Source organism: Amblyomma americanum, chromosome 1, assembly GCF_052857255.1.
Source record: "Amblyomma americanum isolate KBUSLIRL-KWMA chromosome 1, ASM5285725v1, whole genome shotgun sequence".
NCBI lineage: Eukaryota > Metazoa > Arthropoda > Arachnida > Ixodida > Ixodidae > Amblyomma > Amblyomma americanum.
The window spans coordinates 220456507-220475779 of NC_135497.1; the positions used below are offsets into that span (position 1 = coordinate 220456507).

General features: G+C 45.3%; 1 protein-coding gene across 1 annotated transcript in view; it reads left to right on the top strand.

The window, feature by feature from the left end:
- Positions 1–18196, top strand: part of LOC144114646 (aurora kinase A-B-like) — a 39645-nt gene extending 21449 nt beyond the window's left edge. The window contains exons 5-7 of the mRNA XM_077648514.1: positions 4070–4218; positions 14197–14428; positions 17978–18196. Coding sequence (XP_077504640.1) covers positions 4070–4218; positions 14197–14428; positions 17978–18082 — 486 coding nt within the window. The 3' untranslated portion in view covers positions 18083–18196. The remainder of the gene's footprint in view (positions 1–4069; positions 4219–14196; positions 14429–17977) is intronic.
- The last annotated feature ends 1077 nt before the right edge of the window (positions 18197–19273 follow it).

Below are 19273 nucleotides of genomic sequence, written 5' to 3' on the forward strand. Positions count from 1 at the left end.
AATTTAAGTCGTGTGTGCACCAAGAACGTTTCAAGGAAGTGATCATATGTCGTCTCCGAATAGGCCACACGCACCTTACGCACAACTTCCTACTAATAAATCAAGACAAACATGTTTGCCACTAATGCTGAGATGAACTCATGGTTAACCACATTTTATTCTCTTGTGTGCAACTGGAAAAGCTAAGAAGAAAGTATTTTACTCAATTTTATAATTAATGCATACCTTTTCATCCAACACTGCTCTTAGATGATAATGCCATTGTTAACATACCTTCTATTTTTATCTTTTTAAAAGAAGCAGGCATACTTGAAAAACTGTAAATTTTGAACCACTGCCTCACTGTATTGCATGATACACCTTCAGCCATTTTCTCATCCCCGAGAAGAAGGCTGAGGTCTTTCTTTGGTTGGTTAGGAGCCTCAGGATCCTTGCCCAGCCAAGGATAGCCGCTGAGGCTACCTAACCTACTTTAGGGCTTTTACAGTTAGCCTTTTCCAGATTTCTTCCCCTTTGTTATTACTAGACAGTACAATACTTTAGGCCATCTACACCATCGATAGTATTTCCCATTTGTAAACATTTTGCACAAAACTTATTATATTCTATACCTTGAGCCTGGCGCTTGATGGCCTTAGCTGCCTATGTGCCATAAAACCCAAGCCAACAACAAAAAAAAAAGAAACATTTATTCCATTATCCCTAGGGTGTTTATTTTCAAAGTTTTGAGAGTGTGCATGTAAACACTTAATCATTGGTGTTTTCCTCAGAAAAACTTGTGAATTGGCTTTCTTGAGGCCTGGATGTGCTATTTAGGCTGCAAAATTTGTTTTCAATCCAAATGATAAATGATGCCTGAAAGGGTTAAAGGGACTATGCAATGAATTAAAAGTCGCTTGTAAATGTTTTCAATGTGTACAAATGATGCTAAGGAGCATTCACACTAAGTGTGAGCGTTCGGAACTGAGCCGGCAATTTATTATGAATTTTGAAAAATCGTGTTTTTCAAAATTCGCGGGCGGGTGGTGTTTTCGTAGTGACGGATTTTGGAACTAAAATCGTGAAAATAGGCTTCACTGGTTCAGTGATGTCGGCAGGCCACAACACGCTGTCATTAGCTGGAGCCACGGCAGCCACGACGCCACGGGCACACTTCCGGTAGCCGTGAAAGTCGTCTGCTCGTGCCGCCGTGCGACCCCCTCGGGCAAGCGCGAGCCAGGTCACTGCCTTCGCGCATATGGTGGTTTCAATTTACCTCTGGCGCCTCTTTCTGTCGGGAGTTCCGGAGCCACCCGCAGTGTCTTTTTCACCTGCAACAACAGACAACAAGCAAGGGAATCTGACATGCGCTGCAATCCAGAAAGCTGAAGAGAGACCGCGGAGACGCTGCCGAAGCTCTGCTGGGGTGCTGGGTGCGACAACCGGAAGTTGCAAACCAAACGTCAGCGGATGACGTGTTCATGGGCGGGGCCCAGTCCCAGAGCTGTTATCTTTCTTTTTTTTCTGGTGCCCCACGCCCCATGTGTACGAGTTTGGGGGGGGGGGGGGGGGGGGGGGGGGGGGGGTAGTTTTTAATCTTCTATATTTTGGTTGTTATTGATGCTGGCTCAGAAATTCTTGCGCTGGGGTGACGAGATCTGGAATGCCTATCTCTCGTCTGATTTATGTAACGTCAATTAATTTATTGCATAGTCCCTTTAAGGCAGCAATGAAGACAAAATGAAGTTCAAAAAACGAAATACAAGTGTCGCCACCACCTTCGTAAGCAAACCGCGGTAATTTTTGTGTACTGATTTTAGAGCCCAGGCTGCACCACCATTCACATCCAGACAGTGATCAGAGAGTCCTTTTCAGTACTGGCGTTGTGAGTTGTTATTGAACGGCAGGAAAATTTTAAGTACACTTTTCTCAGCAATAAATGTCTCTTTTCCTCGTGAAAAAAGCATAAACATACAAAGAAAGAGCCGCAGAAATTTTTATTAATGGACACCTGCTCCAATTGCGTCAATTTTATACAAGCGCAACTTCTTGCGCCAATTTGCTCCAGAACGGCCAGAACGACTTCCGCATCTGTCCTCCGGCAGCAGTCAGGAACAGCGCGATTATTAGTTTTTCTAAAACAAAATGCAGCCATTCGTTATCCGTGCAGTGGATGCCTCCCGTACAGTTTGTAATAATTTGTCATGCACTTTAAGGCGGTTCAAGCAAGTGGTGGCACATGCGCGACCACTTCCGAGTTGCAGCTGTCGTCGTTGCTGACGCTGAGGAACTGAATGGGGCTGAGTGGGCCGAGCAGCACGGCCAAGACGCTCAAAACATTGAAGGGGAGGCTGAGGGCGCGGCGAGCAAACTCGGGCGTTAGTGGGACGCTGAGCCATGTTGATTCTGAGAGCATGGCGGATTTAGAGTAAAGATAGATTGGAACAGTTTTACTTTTACCAGCCCGTGGTCGACCGCGACACTCTGAGTCGGCAGTCACTCAAAATATGTTACTGCTGCGCGTTTGGGAGCATTTTCGCTCGTGCCGCCACGGTGGCTGAGTGGTTATGGCGCTCAGCTACTGGTCCAAAAGACACGGGTTCGATCCCGGCCACAGCGATCGAATTTCGATGGAGGCAGAATTCTAGAGGCCCGTGTACTGTGCGATGTCAGTGCACGTTAAAGAACCCCAGGTGGTCGAAATTTTCGGTGCCCTTCACTACGACATTTCTCATAGCCTGAGTCGCTTTGGGACGTTAAACCCCCCATAAACCAAACCTAAACCAGCATTTTCGCTCGTCATGAGTGTTGACGCTGTGATACATAGTTCTATGGTAGCATCATCAATGTTTTTGGTTTTACGGGAAATCCTGCGCCGTGCTGCCGTCAGATTCGTTGTTGCAGAGTATATACTTTTTTTATGACTGCTACCACTGTTAAAACACCTATAGTGCCTATTACTATTGTATTCATTAGGTGGGTTCAGTATGGGGTATATCTGCTTCAAATGTAAGCTGATCACATTGAGTGAAACAGTTGCAGTACAGTGCTCGTATTCATTCAAAGCGTGCTTCCATGATCAGTTTTTCTGCCGAAATTTAGATAGGCCTGCTGCAAACTGCTTCAGGAGCCACCATGATGGTACAATGCTTACGGTGCTCACCTGCTGACCTGAAAGACGCGGATTCAACCTCGGTAGAGGCAGTTGCGTTTTGATAGAGGTGAAGTGCTGTAGAGGCACGGGTATTGTATTAAAGAACTCACACTATTGCATGCCTCATAATCATAAAATTGTTTTGACACATAAATTTCCAGCTATATTATATAAACAGCTTCACAATAAAATTTTATCTTCTTCAAATTGCTCGAAAATGAAAATTAGTTTGCTCGAAGAGGCTCTGAAGTACAGTTTTGGCTGCGCCAAACTGCTGCAATGTGCAAATTTGCCTGAGCCATATTGCTCCAGAACACAATTTTATTCGCTCCAAAAATTCCTCCAAAATGACTTTTTGTAGTCCCACCCCTGCTAAGAAAAAAATTCACTGGAGTTGTCCTCTGTGTTACTTTATCCTTAAAACTGTGACAATCCAGGGCCAGTTTTAAACCAAAGATTCCCTATTAAAGGGAACATTTTCCATATGGAACATAACTATGTAAAGGATTTAGTGCAAAATACAGATTAACGACAACGGGGGAAACTCATTGTCCTTTTTCCATTGCCTTTGTCTCTGTTTTGTGCACTAATTTCTTTGCATAATGCAACACAAACTAGCCTGACAGCTCGCCCTTCGGAACATCACTGCTTGTATCCATGCTGCCTGGTGGTACCTGCATTGCTTATTTGAATGATGATTGCAGGCTTTTGCCACACTCGAATATAGCTACGACCTCTTTCTGTGCTCCCTTAGTACTTTGCAGGTGTGATGATATTTGTGAAGAGAAGTGGTGTGCTGTTGTTGTGTAATAGTGACCACACTCTAGACACTGATTGAGATGCCACCGCAAGGTGGTGCTGTTTGCAACTGAAAAGCATCGTTGCCTCACTGCATTAGCTTATTTGGTGCCTATGGGCCTGTTTCTCCTTGTGCAGTACATCTACCAGCTGTGCAATGCCCTCAAGGTCTGCCATAGCCATAAGGTCATCCACCGAGACATCAAGCCCGAGAACCTGCTCCTGGGATGCAATGGCGAAATCAAGATTGCCGACTTCGGCTGGTCCGTGCACGCACCGTCTTCCAGGTAAATGTGCCAACCAAGCACAGCCCAGCCAGCAGGTCTCGTTTCTTTGTACTAAGGGGGATTTCAGCCTTGTTTTGTGTGCGTCTGTTTGCTTTTGCTGTTGCCCGGCACATTGGTACATCTGGCATATGGCAGGTTCCTTCTGATCATGAATGTCAGTTTACCAATATTTCTCAAGAGAAAAGTGTACAACAGCTGTATCATACCAGTACTCACCTACGTGGCAGAAACGTGGAGGCTGACGAAAGAGGTTCAGCTTGTGTCAAGGACAAGGCAGTGAGCTATGGAAAAGAAAATGGTAGGTGTAGCGTTTAGAGACCGGAAGCAGACAGAGTGGGTGAGGGAACAAACGTACGTTAGGCATCCTAGTCGAAATCAAGAGGAAGTAATAGGCTTGGGCTAGGCGTGTAATGCGAAGGCAAGACAACCGCTGGTCCTTAAGGGTAACTGAGTGATTCCAAGAGAAGACAAGCATAGCAGGGGGCAGCATAAAGTTAGGTGGGCGGATGAGAGTAAGAAGTTTGTGGGGATACGGTGGGTGCAGCAGGCAAAGGACAGGGTTAATTGGAGAGATGCAGGAGAGGCCTTTGCCCTGCAGTGGTCAGTCAGGGCGTAGTCAGGCTGATGATGTACTGTGATGCCTCAGTTGAACATTTTCTCGGGGATGTAAAATGCACTATGATTGAGAGGCACGTCAAAAAAATTGCGCTGTTTTGTGGTCAGTGTATGTGGTGGGATTCTAATGCACTCATATTTCCTTTGTAGTTGTGCTTTCCTACAACTACAACCACCCATAAAGTAGGTCATCCATAATAAGGAATAGATTACAGATAAAGAAACATTGCATTTTGTGATTAATGACTCGTCCTTCTGTACATTCTAATTGACTGTGGAGTGAAAATGGACGAAATCTTGAGAGCTCCATGTGCATTATCTTGATAGCCTTTATCTTTAAAATGATGCAGTGCTGTTTGAAATGCCTAGCGGTCCATGAGATGCATACGAGATGCACAATGGCATCTCATGACTTGACGATGCAACCCACAAACCACTAGTACATATTTGTAGTACTCAGTCAGCTGAGAGCTACATAGCTTTCAACATTGTGGATGCTGTATAGTTTTATTTCTTTCACAAACATTCATGCATTGCAGCAAATGGTAAGGTATTTTCACTGGGCACCTTGGCAATGTGAGGCATGAAGCAACAAGGAAAGGTTCATCAATGAGGCATTTGTAACTTGCCCTGCCTTTCGCTGGTGCCCTGCACTCAAAATGTAGGACTCGAAACATCTGCTTAGTCCAGTTGGTTCCCATCATTGATCGTATTAGCGTGACAAATGTACATGGGGCCCGATGGGCTCTGTGCATTTCGACACTCAGTTGTGTAAACAGCGAGTTTACATATTAACATGACGTCAAATATATCTGAAAAGTTTGGTTCCTGAAAAAATTGTCCATAGTCCTATTTATGGGGCATGAATTTATAGTAGGTGTTCACTTGATGTCATCGCAAGAGGCGCTAGTGACTGGCATGGCATTCACCATATTTTTTGTTGCATGCACGGACATCACAGCCAGCCACGACATTTAACTCGTTGTGATCTGTGAACCGTGGGTATCTTTCGCGTCTCGTTGTAAGTATTTGCTGTGTGACCTTGTACTAAGTGAAACAGGCAAGAGTGGACATGTTGAAAAGGTTTGAATTTGTTAAAACATACACTGATACGACTGCGGAGGTGCAGGCGTAGTGTGCAACTTCATACAGGGCAACTTCCACTCGTTGAATTCAGTTATACAGAGGCCTCTTGCATGTTTTGCTACAGACGCAGAAATCGAAGCGTACAAATCTGTGAAAGGGGGCAATTTTTGACAAGCAGGTGAGCCTGAGAGCAATGCTCGAGGGTGCTGACAGACAGCAGCAATTTTTGGAGAGGTAATTTGCGATGAGTTGGTTAGCTTAGCTAGCCTAAATTGTCATGTCTATATACAGTCATGCCCCATTGGACAACTCAAATTATGGACAGTTTTTCTGGGGATGAAACTCTTTCGATGTATTTATGCCTCATTAAAGGGACACTGAGGAGAACTCTATCAAATTCTTTTTGTTAGCAAAATCTGATAGTTCGGCATTTCATGGCTTTGTTGCCGCTTGTCCGGGAGCGAAAGATTCATTTATTTCAAAGAAATTTGGATTCGAAGTTGAAAAACTTTTTCCCGCCGCTCCAATCCGAACTCGAGAACTCTTATGACGTCACAGGACGGAGTGACTTGAAACGTGACGTAAACGCAGACTCCGTGATTTCTGGTGGCTAGCGGTGCGGTCTAGCAGCTGCCGAAATGAAACCTACCGCCTCCGCACGTTGAAGGCATTTATCGGGGGTCGGTATCGTCGCTTTGTTTACGTTTGCACCGGCGTCTTGCCAGCGTTACAATGGATCCCGTTCCCGAACCCGACGACGTAGTTCTCGCAAAAACTCCGGCCTGCATCTCAGTGACCTAAGCCCCAAAGAGCGTGCGATGCTTTTGAGGGAGCACGGTTAGGTTAGGCGCCAGCGGGTCGTTTCCCCCTTCCTCCATGAGCAACCGTTGCAAAATAAAAACATAACCCCAGTGCGGGGAGTCGCGAGGGGACAGGACAAGGTCGGCGCGTTGCGCCTATCGGAGGCTGGCCGGGGCTTTGGAGCCAACGGATTGTGTTTCCTTGAACGGCGCGGCTGCACGTTGCAGCAGGCGTCGTCGAGGTCTCCCACAGTTGCAAGGGCCAAGTTATATATTTATTTATTTATTTATTTTTGCCACAAAAAACGGATGGGTGCTCAAGAGTGGTCGCGTTTGAAGTTGGCGGCTTGAAACTAAAGCCAACGCACGACGCTTCAGCGGCTTCCGCTAGATCAAACGGGTATACTAGATCGGGCTCTCTCGCCCACTTGCATGTACCTTCACATGTGTACTGTCAATGGATTAAATTAGCCAAGAGCTCGAAAAGAACAGCTCCGCCCAACTGCCGAAGCTATTGAATTACGTCACAACGCACACTTCGCCGCGGAGCCGAATCGGTCTAGCCGGGCAGGCGGTGGCTTGCGCACTCGGCGCAAAATCGAGACATGCTCCAAGTCTCCACCAGTGCAATCAGAGTGCGCCGAAGCCGCCGAACGCATCGGCGGTCAAGCGCAGTTGGAGTATAGAGGGTCTCGCTTTGGCCGACGTGACGTACATCGCCGTGCAGTGCGCGCGCATAAACGCACCTTAACAGAGCCTGCGCTTAACCGCTAACCAACGTATTCGGTGGCGGCATCTATGGGAGCCACTGAAACCCCCCGCCCACTCACTGAATAAAAAAAAGAAATCTGTGCCGAGGCTCGGAATCGAACCAGGGCATTTGGCGTTTGAGGCGGAGACGCTACCACTCCGCCACGACGGCTCAAGGTGCAACTATCAATAAAGGCGCATCTAGTGAGTGCACTCTTCCGATGCAAAATCTCCTCGGTTTCGCTACATATGTCCTGGCCTAACAGATCTAGGCCATCAGCAATTTTTCTTACTGCCTTGTACCTTGCCTCCCGTCCCTAATAAACGATTTCCGTTAAGAGTAGTTTGAAGTTGACTGGCACAGCCGTGAATGTTTCGCCGGGCGAGCGTGCGAAGACACAAGTGCTCTTTATACTGCGAACTGCCTTGTGTGATCACCGAGCATTGTGCCATCATAGTTTTTCATCGACCGTGGCGATCATCTGATCATCCTTAACAGGCTCCTTCAAAGGTTAACTAGCACTTGAAGCGGCATTTGGAGTTGCTCTGCTGTTCGGCGTTTGTATATCTAGGCGCGTCAAAAACAAAACCACTGGGCACGCAAAGCTCTTAGACGCAAAGCGCCATAAAAAATCGAAACTCTCCTGGCCACCTGTGGCGCCGCCAAGCATCGGTTTTCTTTGCTTCCAACATTCAGGTTGTCTTTTGTCTGCCTTCCTTGTGTGATAAAAGTGCATTATCGGTTTTAAAACAAAACTTACTTCAATATTGAACCGTGCAACCTTCCTTTGTCGGCCTCAGAGATTCGAGACTCCATGTAGGAAGGAAAATCCCTCCAAGGTGGCGTCTCTCGTCCTATGACGTCGCCACGCTTGTACTTGCGAGATTGGCTTGTGGCGGCGATACCTGTATTTTGGTTCTTGCTATTTTCTACCTTACAAGAGCTTTGTTTTCAGTAAGAGCGGCATTTTTGTGATCAGGAGCTGGTATTCTATCGATACAAGCCAACTTCAATTTCTCCTCAGTGTCCCTTTAAATGGAAACTCGCTGTCCAGACAATGGACTGGGTGAAAATGCACAGAGCCCATTGGGACCCATGTATCTGCGTCCTGTTAATGTGGACAGTGATGAGAATAAAATAATGAGTGCCTCCGCTAGATGTTGAGCCCATTATAACTTGAGCTCAGAACACTAGCAAAACACTATCAGAACTAGAACACTAGCTTTGCTAGAACATTAGCAATAGGCAGGTGAATGTGCAAATGCCTTAGTAGTGGCCTTTTTGTAGTGCGTGCCTGCAGTTTCATGCTTTACAGTGGCAAGGTGACCGGTCGACGTGCCGTACCGTTCAGGGGCGTTATGCGGCTTCAGCCCCCCCCCACCCCCATGAAAATTTTTTGAACTGTCATGCTTCGCTGACAAACTAACCACCGGCGCTGGAAGTCATTCCGGATTTTGTCACCTACACTGTCTTTTTCAGACTAGAAAGGACATTTTGTCCCAAACATTGCTAACTCGTGTTCAATTTTGTGGCAACACCCGTGCACCTGGAGTCATGTAACGCAAGGGGCCCCATCCTAGCACAAACTTTCAAGGGAATATCGATGGCTCGCTGTTACGACTAAAATAAAAATCGGTGCAATTACTCGCAATGCATGACCGGTGACAGCTGCTGCTGCACAGTACACCGGAGCGAAGGACAGTGGCATTCAGATTTTTCCCTGGCCGTTGCATATGTACAGAAATGTAAAGGTTCTTGAACGACAAATATCCATTAAAATATTTGTCCTCTACTTGCTAATTTCACGGCCTTTAAGTTTTTCATATCAGCGGCATGCACTGCTTTGCTGGTTCCGGACCGATATAGTTCGACTTTTTGTGATGTTTTCTTTACTTATCAAATGCCTGAAAACATGGAAGCATTGGTGTCAGTTATGTCTGCCACGAGTGAATGATAAGGAGATAGTTGGTATGACATGATTACAAGACATAAAATTGAAGAGAGGACAAGACACAGAAGAGAAGCAAACAGGACGAGCTCGTCCTGTTTCCTTCTCTCCTGTGTCTTGTCCCCTGCTCAGTTTTATGTCTTCTAGTCTTGTCTGCCACGATTTTTAGGACATACGAATACATTCTTTTATTTTAAAAAATACATGTTTCACTTGTCTAGACAGTGCATAGTGTTATCTAGTAAATAATGGCATTGTCAATGGCAATGCACTTATTATTATTGCGTTTGATCCTTCCACAAATTTTATGAGGAGGCCACGCTGCAACATGAGCAACCCCCCCAGCTAAGGTTGCCCGATTTCCACCTCACTGCTCGCCACTTATGCACAGAACGGTCTGTAATCTTAATATTTCTTTTTGTTTTTGTTCATGATTCGTTATTACGGATGACTCCCGTTACGGACACTTTTTCTTGGGAACACAGTGTTCATGTTAACGAGGTGCGGCTATACTTGTAAGTGATAAGTTACTGTTGAGTATAGCGGAACTGCTGCTTACTGCACTGCTACTGACCTAGAATCCAGACCATATGTGCATTCGAGCGCTATGTTGGTAAAATCAACATTTAGTCACTTATCGCTTAGTCTGCCATTTGTGCTGTGGCACGTGCCTTAGAGCATTTGTTTTACTGTTTTGTTGCACAAATAAAGCAACCTAAGATGCTTTGCTTTGCGAACGGAATAGCATGTGTGAAGCTCTGGCAGTTCACCCAAGACAGCTACTTAAGATATGCATTTCTGCAGTACTAGCTCTGGAATTTGGGTCAATTAATTTTGCGCTTTTTCTTCGCTAAGTATCCTGTATGAGTAGCGCACACATATCAATTCCTATGAAATGCTAGAGGCTGTGTTCTTGCATACCATGCAGCCGCTGGCTTTGCTGTCAAGCAGTTACGCAAGTTAGGGTGACCGTCTAACTGCATCGTTAAACATACAGCGCTGATATACTACCTCTGTGCAGTGGAGTACTGCTGCAAACTTCTTGCACACATAGCATTCCACAAAGAAAAGTATTGTACTTAATTAGCAACATGCAAAAACATTGTGAATTGCTTCCGAAACTCGACACTGCGCAAACTGGCGTGAAGAAACGGTCATGCAAATGGTGCACTAGCCATGATGATGCTCGCACCCTCAATAGCACAGCCTCAGTAAAACCTTCCTGTTGACAGGTTTGGGTGAATTGGTTGGTTATGTTAAGTGCTGTATTTTTTTCATCCTTTTAAGCGCAGGTTAAAAATTTTAAGAAATGTGTATTTGGGGAATATTAATAGAACTTTTTTTTTTTTCTAATGTTTGTATCTTCGAATGCTACAGGCATGCTTTTCTCTTTATTAGTATTCATGAACTAATTATGTGATAATTGTTTGAAATTGTAGAACAAACAAATGAGGCAGTCTTTCCACAAGCAGCAGTTATTACTCTAAAGGTAACAGTGAAGACCCAGTTCTCCCAGGTAGCTTTTTCAAGAAAAGCGATAAAGGATAATCAGTTCTTGTTGGCCATTTTCACAAGTCATCATTTCATCCATTGTTGCAGGTCAATGCTAAGCTGGATGCTTTTGGGAGCAGTTGTCGAAAGGTATTCCAGTTTGCAATAGTGATAGAAGGGCTGCTCCAATTGTGCCGAGCTGCACCACGAACACACTGCTGCTCCGCTCCATCTTGTCCCAAACAGGAATTTTAGTGATAAACTGCGCCAGACCTGCGCCAAGACAAGGCTAAATGAAAAACAAAATATATCGGGCCAACATTGCCATCCACTTCGCTGAAAAAACGCTGCACTGTCAAAAACAAAACTGAAAACTTGGCATATGCGAATATTTGAGCACGAATCGAGTATGTTTGTTATTCCATTTATATTCATTCGAGAAATGGATATTTAAAATTTTCCGAATATTAAAAAATTCTTGAGTATTCAAGAGCAACCAAATACCGCCAACTTTAATTACTTTGACTATGGCTATACCACAATATCTGGACAAATTATCCAAAAATCCAGATTAAACTCTCAGGAAAAAATCTGCAAAAGCATCATTTTTGCTTTCTTGTCCGTTGTTCGGCGCTTGGACCATTCACATTCAGACGTAGCTAGGCTTGTATCTCCTGCGAATATTAGCAAGTGGACTTTTGCCACACACAACAGGATGAAAACATGTTGGTCGACCACCCATTTCAAACAAACACAACACGAAACGCATATTTCGTGTTTTATACTTCCGTAATATGTTTCATACTAAATGCCCACACCCATGGCACTCGTCCCCTTGCGTGGAAAACACTTCAATCATGAGCTCTTTCATTATGTTTAGCTCAACTTTGTGTAACCGGGAGAGCCCACTTGTGCAATTTCAAAAGAAAATCCAAAAGGAAACCCGAGTTTCAGTGTAACCGATGAGGAAAGCGATGGTGTAAAAAATCGCATGGTGCATTGTAACCCGTGCACATATGATATGCCCGTAACGAAAGGCATAATGACATACGGAATGCCCCTGTAGCTTTGCTAGGTTGTGTGCTTGTAGCTTTTGGCCGCGCATTCGCCAACTGTCCAAACACAGGTCTGCGGCGCTTTCACATGCCAACAGGTGCGGCACTGATCATTTCTTCATTGCTTTAGAAGCAGTCTCACCGTTCTGATGCCATTGTAAGCTACCCTAACTGGCGTCGTCGTCGTTTTTCTAGCACACACAAACTGCATGCTCATCACGGGCTGTTCACTGTTTTTACAATAGGGCCTCCTTGTTCAGCATATGGTCAGCATCTTTTTACCCAGGGGAGATGGGGGGGTTGACTAACTCTACCCTCGGATAATGTGGGCATTGCTTCTTGTCACTTGAAATCCGAATTAATGAGGTTTTACTACTCAGCATGCTATTTTTAGCTGCCAGTCATGTGTCGATTCATGGATTTCGTTTGCTCTCTCATTTTACATGTTGTATGCTGTTATGCCATCTAAAGAAGCTATATACATTTCGGTGCACATCATTTCTATATAGTGCTCAGTCAGTGTAATTCCAGTTGCAAAGACCATAATACACTGTTTGTAAAAAACAACAATATTTGCATGTTTATCTTTACCTGATATTTTTTTTTTCATACTCAGTAGTTACTCTATATTAAAATCCATCTTTTTCCTTCATACTCCAAAATTTCAATATTGTCACTCCACTACAGAGAACGAAAGTGTGCCACTGTGCACCCAGCATTTATTTGGCACTTGCTTGCATTTATTTCACTTGGCCGCTCGAGTGAGATTCGCTGTGCAAGCTCAAAGGAAATTTCTGAAGCTATTTGTGGCTGTCTCCATCCATGCTCCCTTTTATTTTCTCAATATGTGATTCGTGATTCCACGAACCCCTCCCCCCTCCCTTCACCCACACACATCTACACACACACAGTCACTGTGGTGGCTCAGCAGTGATATGGTGCTCGGCTGCTGACCCGAAAGACGTGGGTTCGATCCCAGCCGCAGCAGTCGCATTTCAATGGAAGCGAAATTCTAGGGTGTTGTGTACTGTGCGATGTCAGTGCATGTTAAAGAACCCCAGGTGGTCAAAATTTCCAGAGCCCTTCACTGCGGCGTCGCTCATAGCCTTAGTCGCTTTGCGATGTTAACCCCCCATAAACCCAACCACACGCACACGTGCGCACACTGTATAATGCGAAATGTGCACGCGTCTCATGACGCGAGACTGTTTTCACTTATGTGAGTGGCAGCTATGTGCCGCACCTGTGCGAAGCCATAAGCACTCGTGGATGTGTAGTATTTAGCTGCATGGAAAGAGGTGGCAGAGATTGTTGGAGAACTGTCCATTGTAAATTGGACAAACGAGGGAAAGTTTTTCTGACTTGCTGAACAAAGCTTCTATATTTGAAGGTTAATGGTGCAAACTGAACAGACCTTTCGTAGTCATGTCTTGAACAATGTTTTTTTTTCTTTTTTGCTTCTTGCTTTCATGGGCAATAAATCTTGCTAGCACAAATGACCTTCTTCGAGGCATTTTTATGTTTAAATAGTAAACAAACTTGTATCAGCACTTGCTCCAAATGTATCTCTAGCTGCTCCAAATTAATATTTTGCCCGCTCCAAGCCATGCTCTCAAAAGTGAAATGCTGCTTCCATCACTGTTATTGTCAGCCATTAAATGTTGATTATCGCTACGAGCCATTGTTCGTAGCCATTGTTATCAGTCATTCTTGTGGGCTCTGTTAGTGAGGGTATTTTCCAACTATTTGGAATTTGTCCATGAATTCTTCAAGGTTTCGACTAACTTTGTGTGTGCACTGTTGGGTCCAGAATCAAAGAAGAATGTTCAGTTTACTGGCAAGTCTCGGAAGCAAGCATTTAGAAAATGGTGAGGCACATGGTCCTCACAAAAGTTTATTATTAGAGTATGTGGAAATATGCGTGGTGTGCTCATGTAAAGACTTCACATGCCAGTCTGTGTCATCAGAGGCCCAGCATCTTTACCTAGCATTTCCATCAAGATTTTAGACGGCCAGTAACAATGTAGTCTTTTTTTCTCTCTCAGCTAACTTCAGGCAGCCGTCTGTTGTTGCCCACTGAAATGCAATGCTATCCTCTTGTGTTTGCCCAAACTGCTCTTCTGCTTGCCCATTTAACAAGCTCATTCTTCTCTGAATGTAAAGCGACTGTTACAGCGTTCCTTTGTCATGTGCCCACACTCAAGTGTGCGGGTCTTGTGGTTGGGTTTGCAGACGAGAGACCATGTGTGGCACACTGGACTACCTGCCACCAGAGATGATCGAGGGCGCTGTGTACAACGAGAAAGTAGATCACTGGGCCCTGGGCATCCTCATCTATGAGTTCCTGGTTGGCAAGCCACCATTCGAAGCACGCACCACACAGCAGACATATCGGCGCATTTGTGGTGCCAAAGTCAAGTTTCCGCGGCATGTCAGCGCCGATGCTCGTGATATCATTGGAAAGGTAAGGAACATTGCCGCCAAGCCAGCTGACGGAGGGACCTGTAGTGCACCTGCTTGCTGGCAGTGCTGTTATTTGCTTGGTTTCGCCAAGCTGTCACATAGCCACACCCAGCTGGAGAGAATATCCTAGTGACATTTTGGTGGGACACTCCCACAAATGAAGTTTATAGTTATAGGCCAAAGCAAGACCCAAATCAGAGAGGCACGTCTGTCTTAAAGGTGCACTAAAGAGCAATCTGAACTCATCTTTTTACCACAGGAACTCGATCTTCACGTTCCGAGCATTCTTAGAAACTTCGAATTATGGTCCTGTGCGGTCAATTTTTCTAACTTAAATCGGATTAAATGCCCTGGCTCCCGCATTTTTTTTTTTTCACTCAATGCTGAAGGTAGCAGCAGTCAAATAACGCGTTGAGTGCCTTTCAGCCAGTCTCGTGGCGGCTTGCTGCTCTGCCATCGGTGAAGTGATATGTAAATCTCGAAGAGTCCACGTGTATTTTTATTTCCATGGGCCTGATTTGCTGCTGTGTTGTCTGCGACTGAAACTATATATTCACAGAAACCTAGAAAACAAAATAAAAGTGAAAGCAAAGCCACCACGGGACTGGCGTAAAGGCACTAGATGCGTTGTTTGACTCCTCAAACCTTCAGTGTTGAGTTCGAAAAAGGCGGCAACCGGGTCGTTTAACCCGCCTTAAATTAGGGAAATCAGCCGCACAGGACAATAATTTGAAGTTTATAAGAATGCTCGGAACATGTAGATGGAGTTCCCACGGTAAAAAGACGAGTTCAGAGTCGTCTTTGGTGCATCTTTAATCACAAGTTGGTGAAATGCTGCAATCTGATATGCTGGTCTTCTGAAATAGCGTATTTACACGCATAATTTGTGCACTTTTTATTCAGAAATTAGGGCTCTAAGAAGGGGGTGCGCAAATTACGCAGGGATTTTGCAAGCGCGACTTAAAAAACTCCACAAAGGTCATAACACGCAATACAGGTATAGTGTATGTTGCTGCGTATACGTCAGCACCCAGACCCGCACCCTACGCTGGCCGGCCCCCGAAAAAAAGTTCACTCTAAATAAAAGGCTGCACAGCCTCCTCCCCCCCCCCCCCCCCCCCGCTCTTGCGGGATGGCATGAAGGTGCATGCACGAAGCTGAATAAGACGCTAAAACAGCGTCATCGCTTGCGGACCAGCCAATTGTTCGGTAGTTCTAGATTCCATAAGTTTGCTTTCGCAACTTCGTCCGAGAAAGCAACCGCGAATCAGTAAATCAATTATCACACCACTCAAATCTTTAACACTACCGCACGAGCGTCGACCAAACTGCTTGTTGGCGCCTTATCACGGCGTGGAGCTGAGAAGGCAGTGAGAATAGCCACGTGCGCACAAGTTTTCCGGCACAGCGATTTTCGTCTATGGGCAAACTTGTGCGCACGCGGTTATTCTTGCTGGCTTCGCGATCCACGCCATGATAAGGTGCTGACAAGCAGTTTGAAACTTGCCGTATAGCTGTGATAGCCCATCGCAAGACACGACCGAACAACCAAACATAAGCCGTCAGAGCCACCAAGAAAAGCGTAGCCGGCAGTCGAGTCACATGCATCAGCCAAACAAACAGCGGTGTTGGCTCTTCTATCAGCTGCCGATCCTTCCTGGAAGCACTGCTGGCCGTTTCGAGTGGCGATGCCACTGGTGCCTCCGCGATTGTAACAGCGGCCCCTGACACCACCATGAACGCCCAGTGCACAAAATATTCAAAAAGCCTTCCGAACAAACACACGGAATAGCCGAATGCTACTGGGTAGAGCCATAGGGTAGAGCCCGCGTGCATGATGGTGGTCTAGTGCAGCGCGGTGCGTAAAATATGCGAGTAAAAATTTTTTTTGTAAACCTGTGTGATAATTTAAGGGTGCGCAAATTATGCACGTAAATACGGTAACCGAGAATATTTCTTTTTCATGCACCCTCTTCCTCCAACACTTAATAATGGCACAGAGGCGAGGCAAGTCTAGAAAGTTGAATTTATCTTTCGCTCTATTTCATAAGTCACAATCCTGCTTCATTCCTCTGGGGGACAATAAAAATTTTATATACAGTGTAATTCTGGACAAAAGCGTTTTTCGATGGGAAGGAGTTTATGAACACAATTTTTTCATATATTGTGTAAGATTTCACTATAACAATGAATATATTGGTAGATGTCCTGTCAGCAGGCTTGCATTTTTTGTCAACGTTTTTGCTATCATCAAAAATGTTCCCATTGGTTTTCTGTGGCAGTTTTAACTGCTCATTGTGAGTGATGAAAAACTTTAAAAGAAAGACTTTTCTATGCATTAGAAGAGTGACCACTAACAGTAACTTACAGTATTCCAATATTCAAAATTTTTGCCAAGAATGCTACACATAATGGCACTAGAAAGCTTTTCGTTTGAAAACACCTAGGCCACGATGAAAATAAGACAGTCTACTTCCCAGTCAAATCTTTTTCGCGGATTAAACCCTCCCTTGGTTTTGAGAAAAGGAAAGGCGCATAACTGGTTCACTTTATCGGTGGACGCCTCAGGTGCACCAGACTAAAAGCTTGAGTTGCTGGGTAGCCTTCTTTTTCCTCCTAGACCGCTGGTGTCTATCTACAAAGTGAGCCGGTTATGCAACTTTCCTTGCCTTTAAAATCAAGGGAGGGTGCAGACTGTGAATAACATTAGACTGGGAAATAGACTGTCTAATTTTCTTCGTGCAAGTGATCCCAGGTGAAGGCAAGCACTGTGCAAAATACAAAGCAAATAGAATTGAGTGGCACTCAGGAGTACCCTATGCAACGCCTAAGATTTCCTCTTTATTCTTGGAAGCAGATGTGCAGTCCTTGTACTGTCTCTCTTTTTTCTAGGGCACAACTTCTTGCAGCTCTGTGTGAGCATCTTTAGGTCGAATTTCTGAAGGAGTGTAACCATGTGCACAGAGTATTGGACTGCAAAGCTAGTGTGTTATTGTGGATGAAATATTAGCGACCTCCAGGGCCACAAAAGAAAAATTACTTGAATAGCATTGAAAGCTGTCCTAGGAAAGACGATGGGCACTTATACGAGTTCCCGCTGCATCTCTGAATCTGCCTTTTTCGCACAGCTTTCCTGCACGTGCCACACTTCTTCTCCTCTGTCCCCTAGTTTAAAACAAATTGGTTGAAAAATCGCCAGCTTACGCCACGTGTTGGTGACAGGTGCAGGTGATGGCTGCGAGTGTACATCTGCACTTCGCACGTACAGTTGGCATTGTGTTGCAATGAATTGTGCCAGTAGCAGGCACAGCAGAACCTCACTCATTTGTTTTCAACCAGTTTCCTGGGTAGCAGACGAATTTTCACTTGCTTCCTAGATGTGAAAAAAAAAATTGCAGGTTCTAAGCTGCATGCCTACGCTGAGCAGAAATTAATTATTATGGGGGTTTTGTGATCCATGAATTCTTTTCCTAAATGGCACAGACCATTTTCAATCGAGCACGTGAGAGTGCCTGTACTCTACATCGGCTTCCTTTCTTTCTTGGAACAGTTGCTGAAGAGACTGCCTGCTGACCGCATCTCTCTTGATGAGGTGCTGACCCACCCCTGGGTAACAAAACATGCGGACACAACTGTCGAGTGCAAGACTTTATGAAGAAAATGTACAGCATGAGCACAACTACATGTGATAATTGTACGTGCCAAGTGTGCTGTGCGTTTTATTTACAACAGACACTATAAAGGTCACCTTTATAGCTTTTAATCAAGGCTTTCCAACTTTGTCCTGTGTTTTGTTTTCGGAGCTCCAATTTGGCTCCCCGCAGGGGGGCGTCTGCAGCTTTCAGTCGTTGGTGAGTGGCGACGCCACGTGCGAGCATCTGCAGGGACATCCCTGCAGGGGGATGATGGTGAACAGTGCATCACCACAGACCCGAGCACCCGCGCCTAGCCGTGCATGGCATTTCCGTGTCCGGGTAAAAGGGGATCCTGGTGGTTGAGCCGATGCAGAGCGTTTGGACCTTTAAGGCCCCTCGGCAGAGGCAACACAGCACTTTCGCCCCAGCTTCCTGTAGACGGCACCTCCGGCCTGACCCGACCGGGGGGAAATCGGCAGTCGCCTTTTCCTTTCCTCCTCTCTATATTTTACTTTCCTATCGTCTTTCTCACAACTCTCCTGTCTCTTCCTCTCTTCTCGTTTTTTTTGCATATTTCATAGGCGGCAAAAGTTAACTTTGTGTGGCGTAACTAACGAGTTGCCCATATTTGGTTATAGCAGTGGTGTACAACTGGCGTGGGCAGGACTTACAAGTTCCTGTTCCGCCCCCTTGGGCTGCATGGTGGGTGGCTGGCACCAAGGCCGAAGAACACGCTTTTTTTATGGCTACCTCTCTCCTAAATATAAAGTAACAAAACTAGCTATTGGTGACCTTTTGCTCGAACTGATCAATATCATTCAGATTTAAAAGCTGGCAAGCATCGAAATTTTTGGTGATATCCCTGTCTCCGTGACCTCACATAGATCTCTAAACACAGTGAGTGGTGTCATTTCTGACAAAGACTTCTCGCAACTTACCAAAGAAGAAATGCTCGAAAGATTGTCAGATCAGAATGTGACTAATGTACATAGAATCAAAATTCGTAAAGAAGACAAGGAAATTCCGACAAAGCGCCTGGTTCTGACCTTCGCCTGCTTCACCTTCCCCGAGTCAGTCGAGGTAGGATATGCAAAAATTCCCGTCCATCCTTATATACCTAACCCTCGACGCTGCTTCAAATGCCAGAGGTTTGGCCACGGCTCACAAAGCTGCCGCGGTCGCGATACCTGCGCCAGATGTCCCTTCAATAA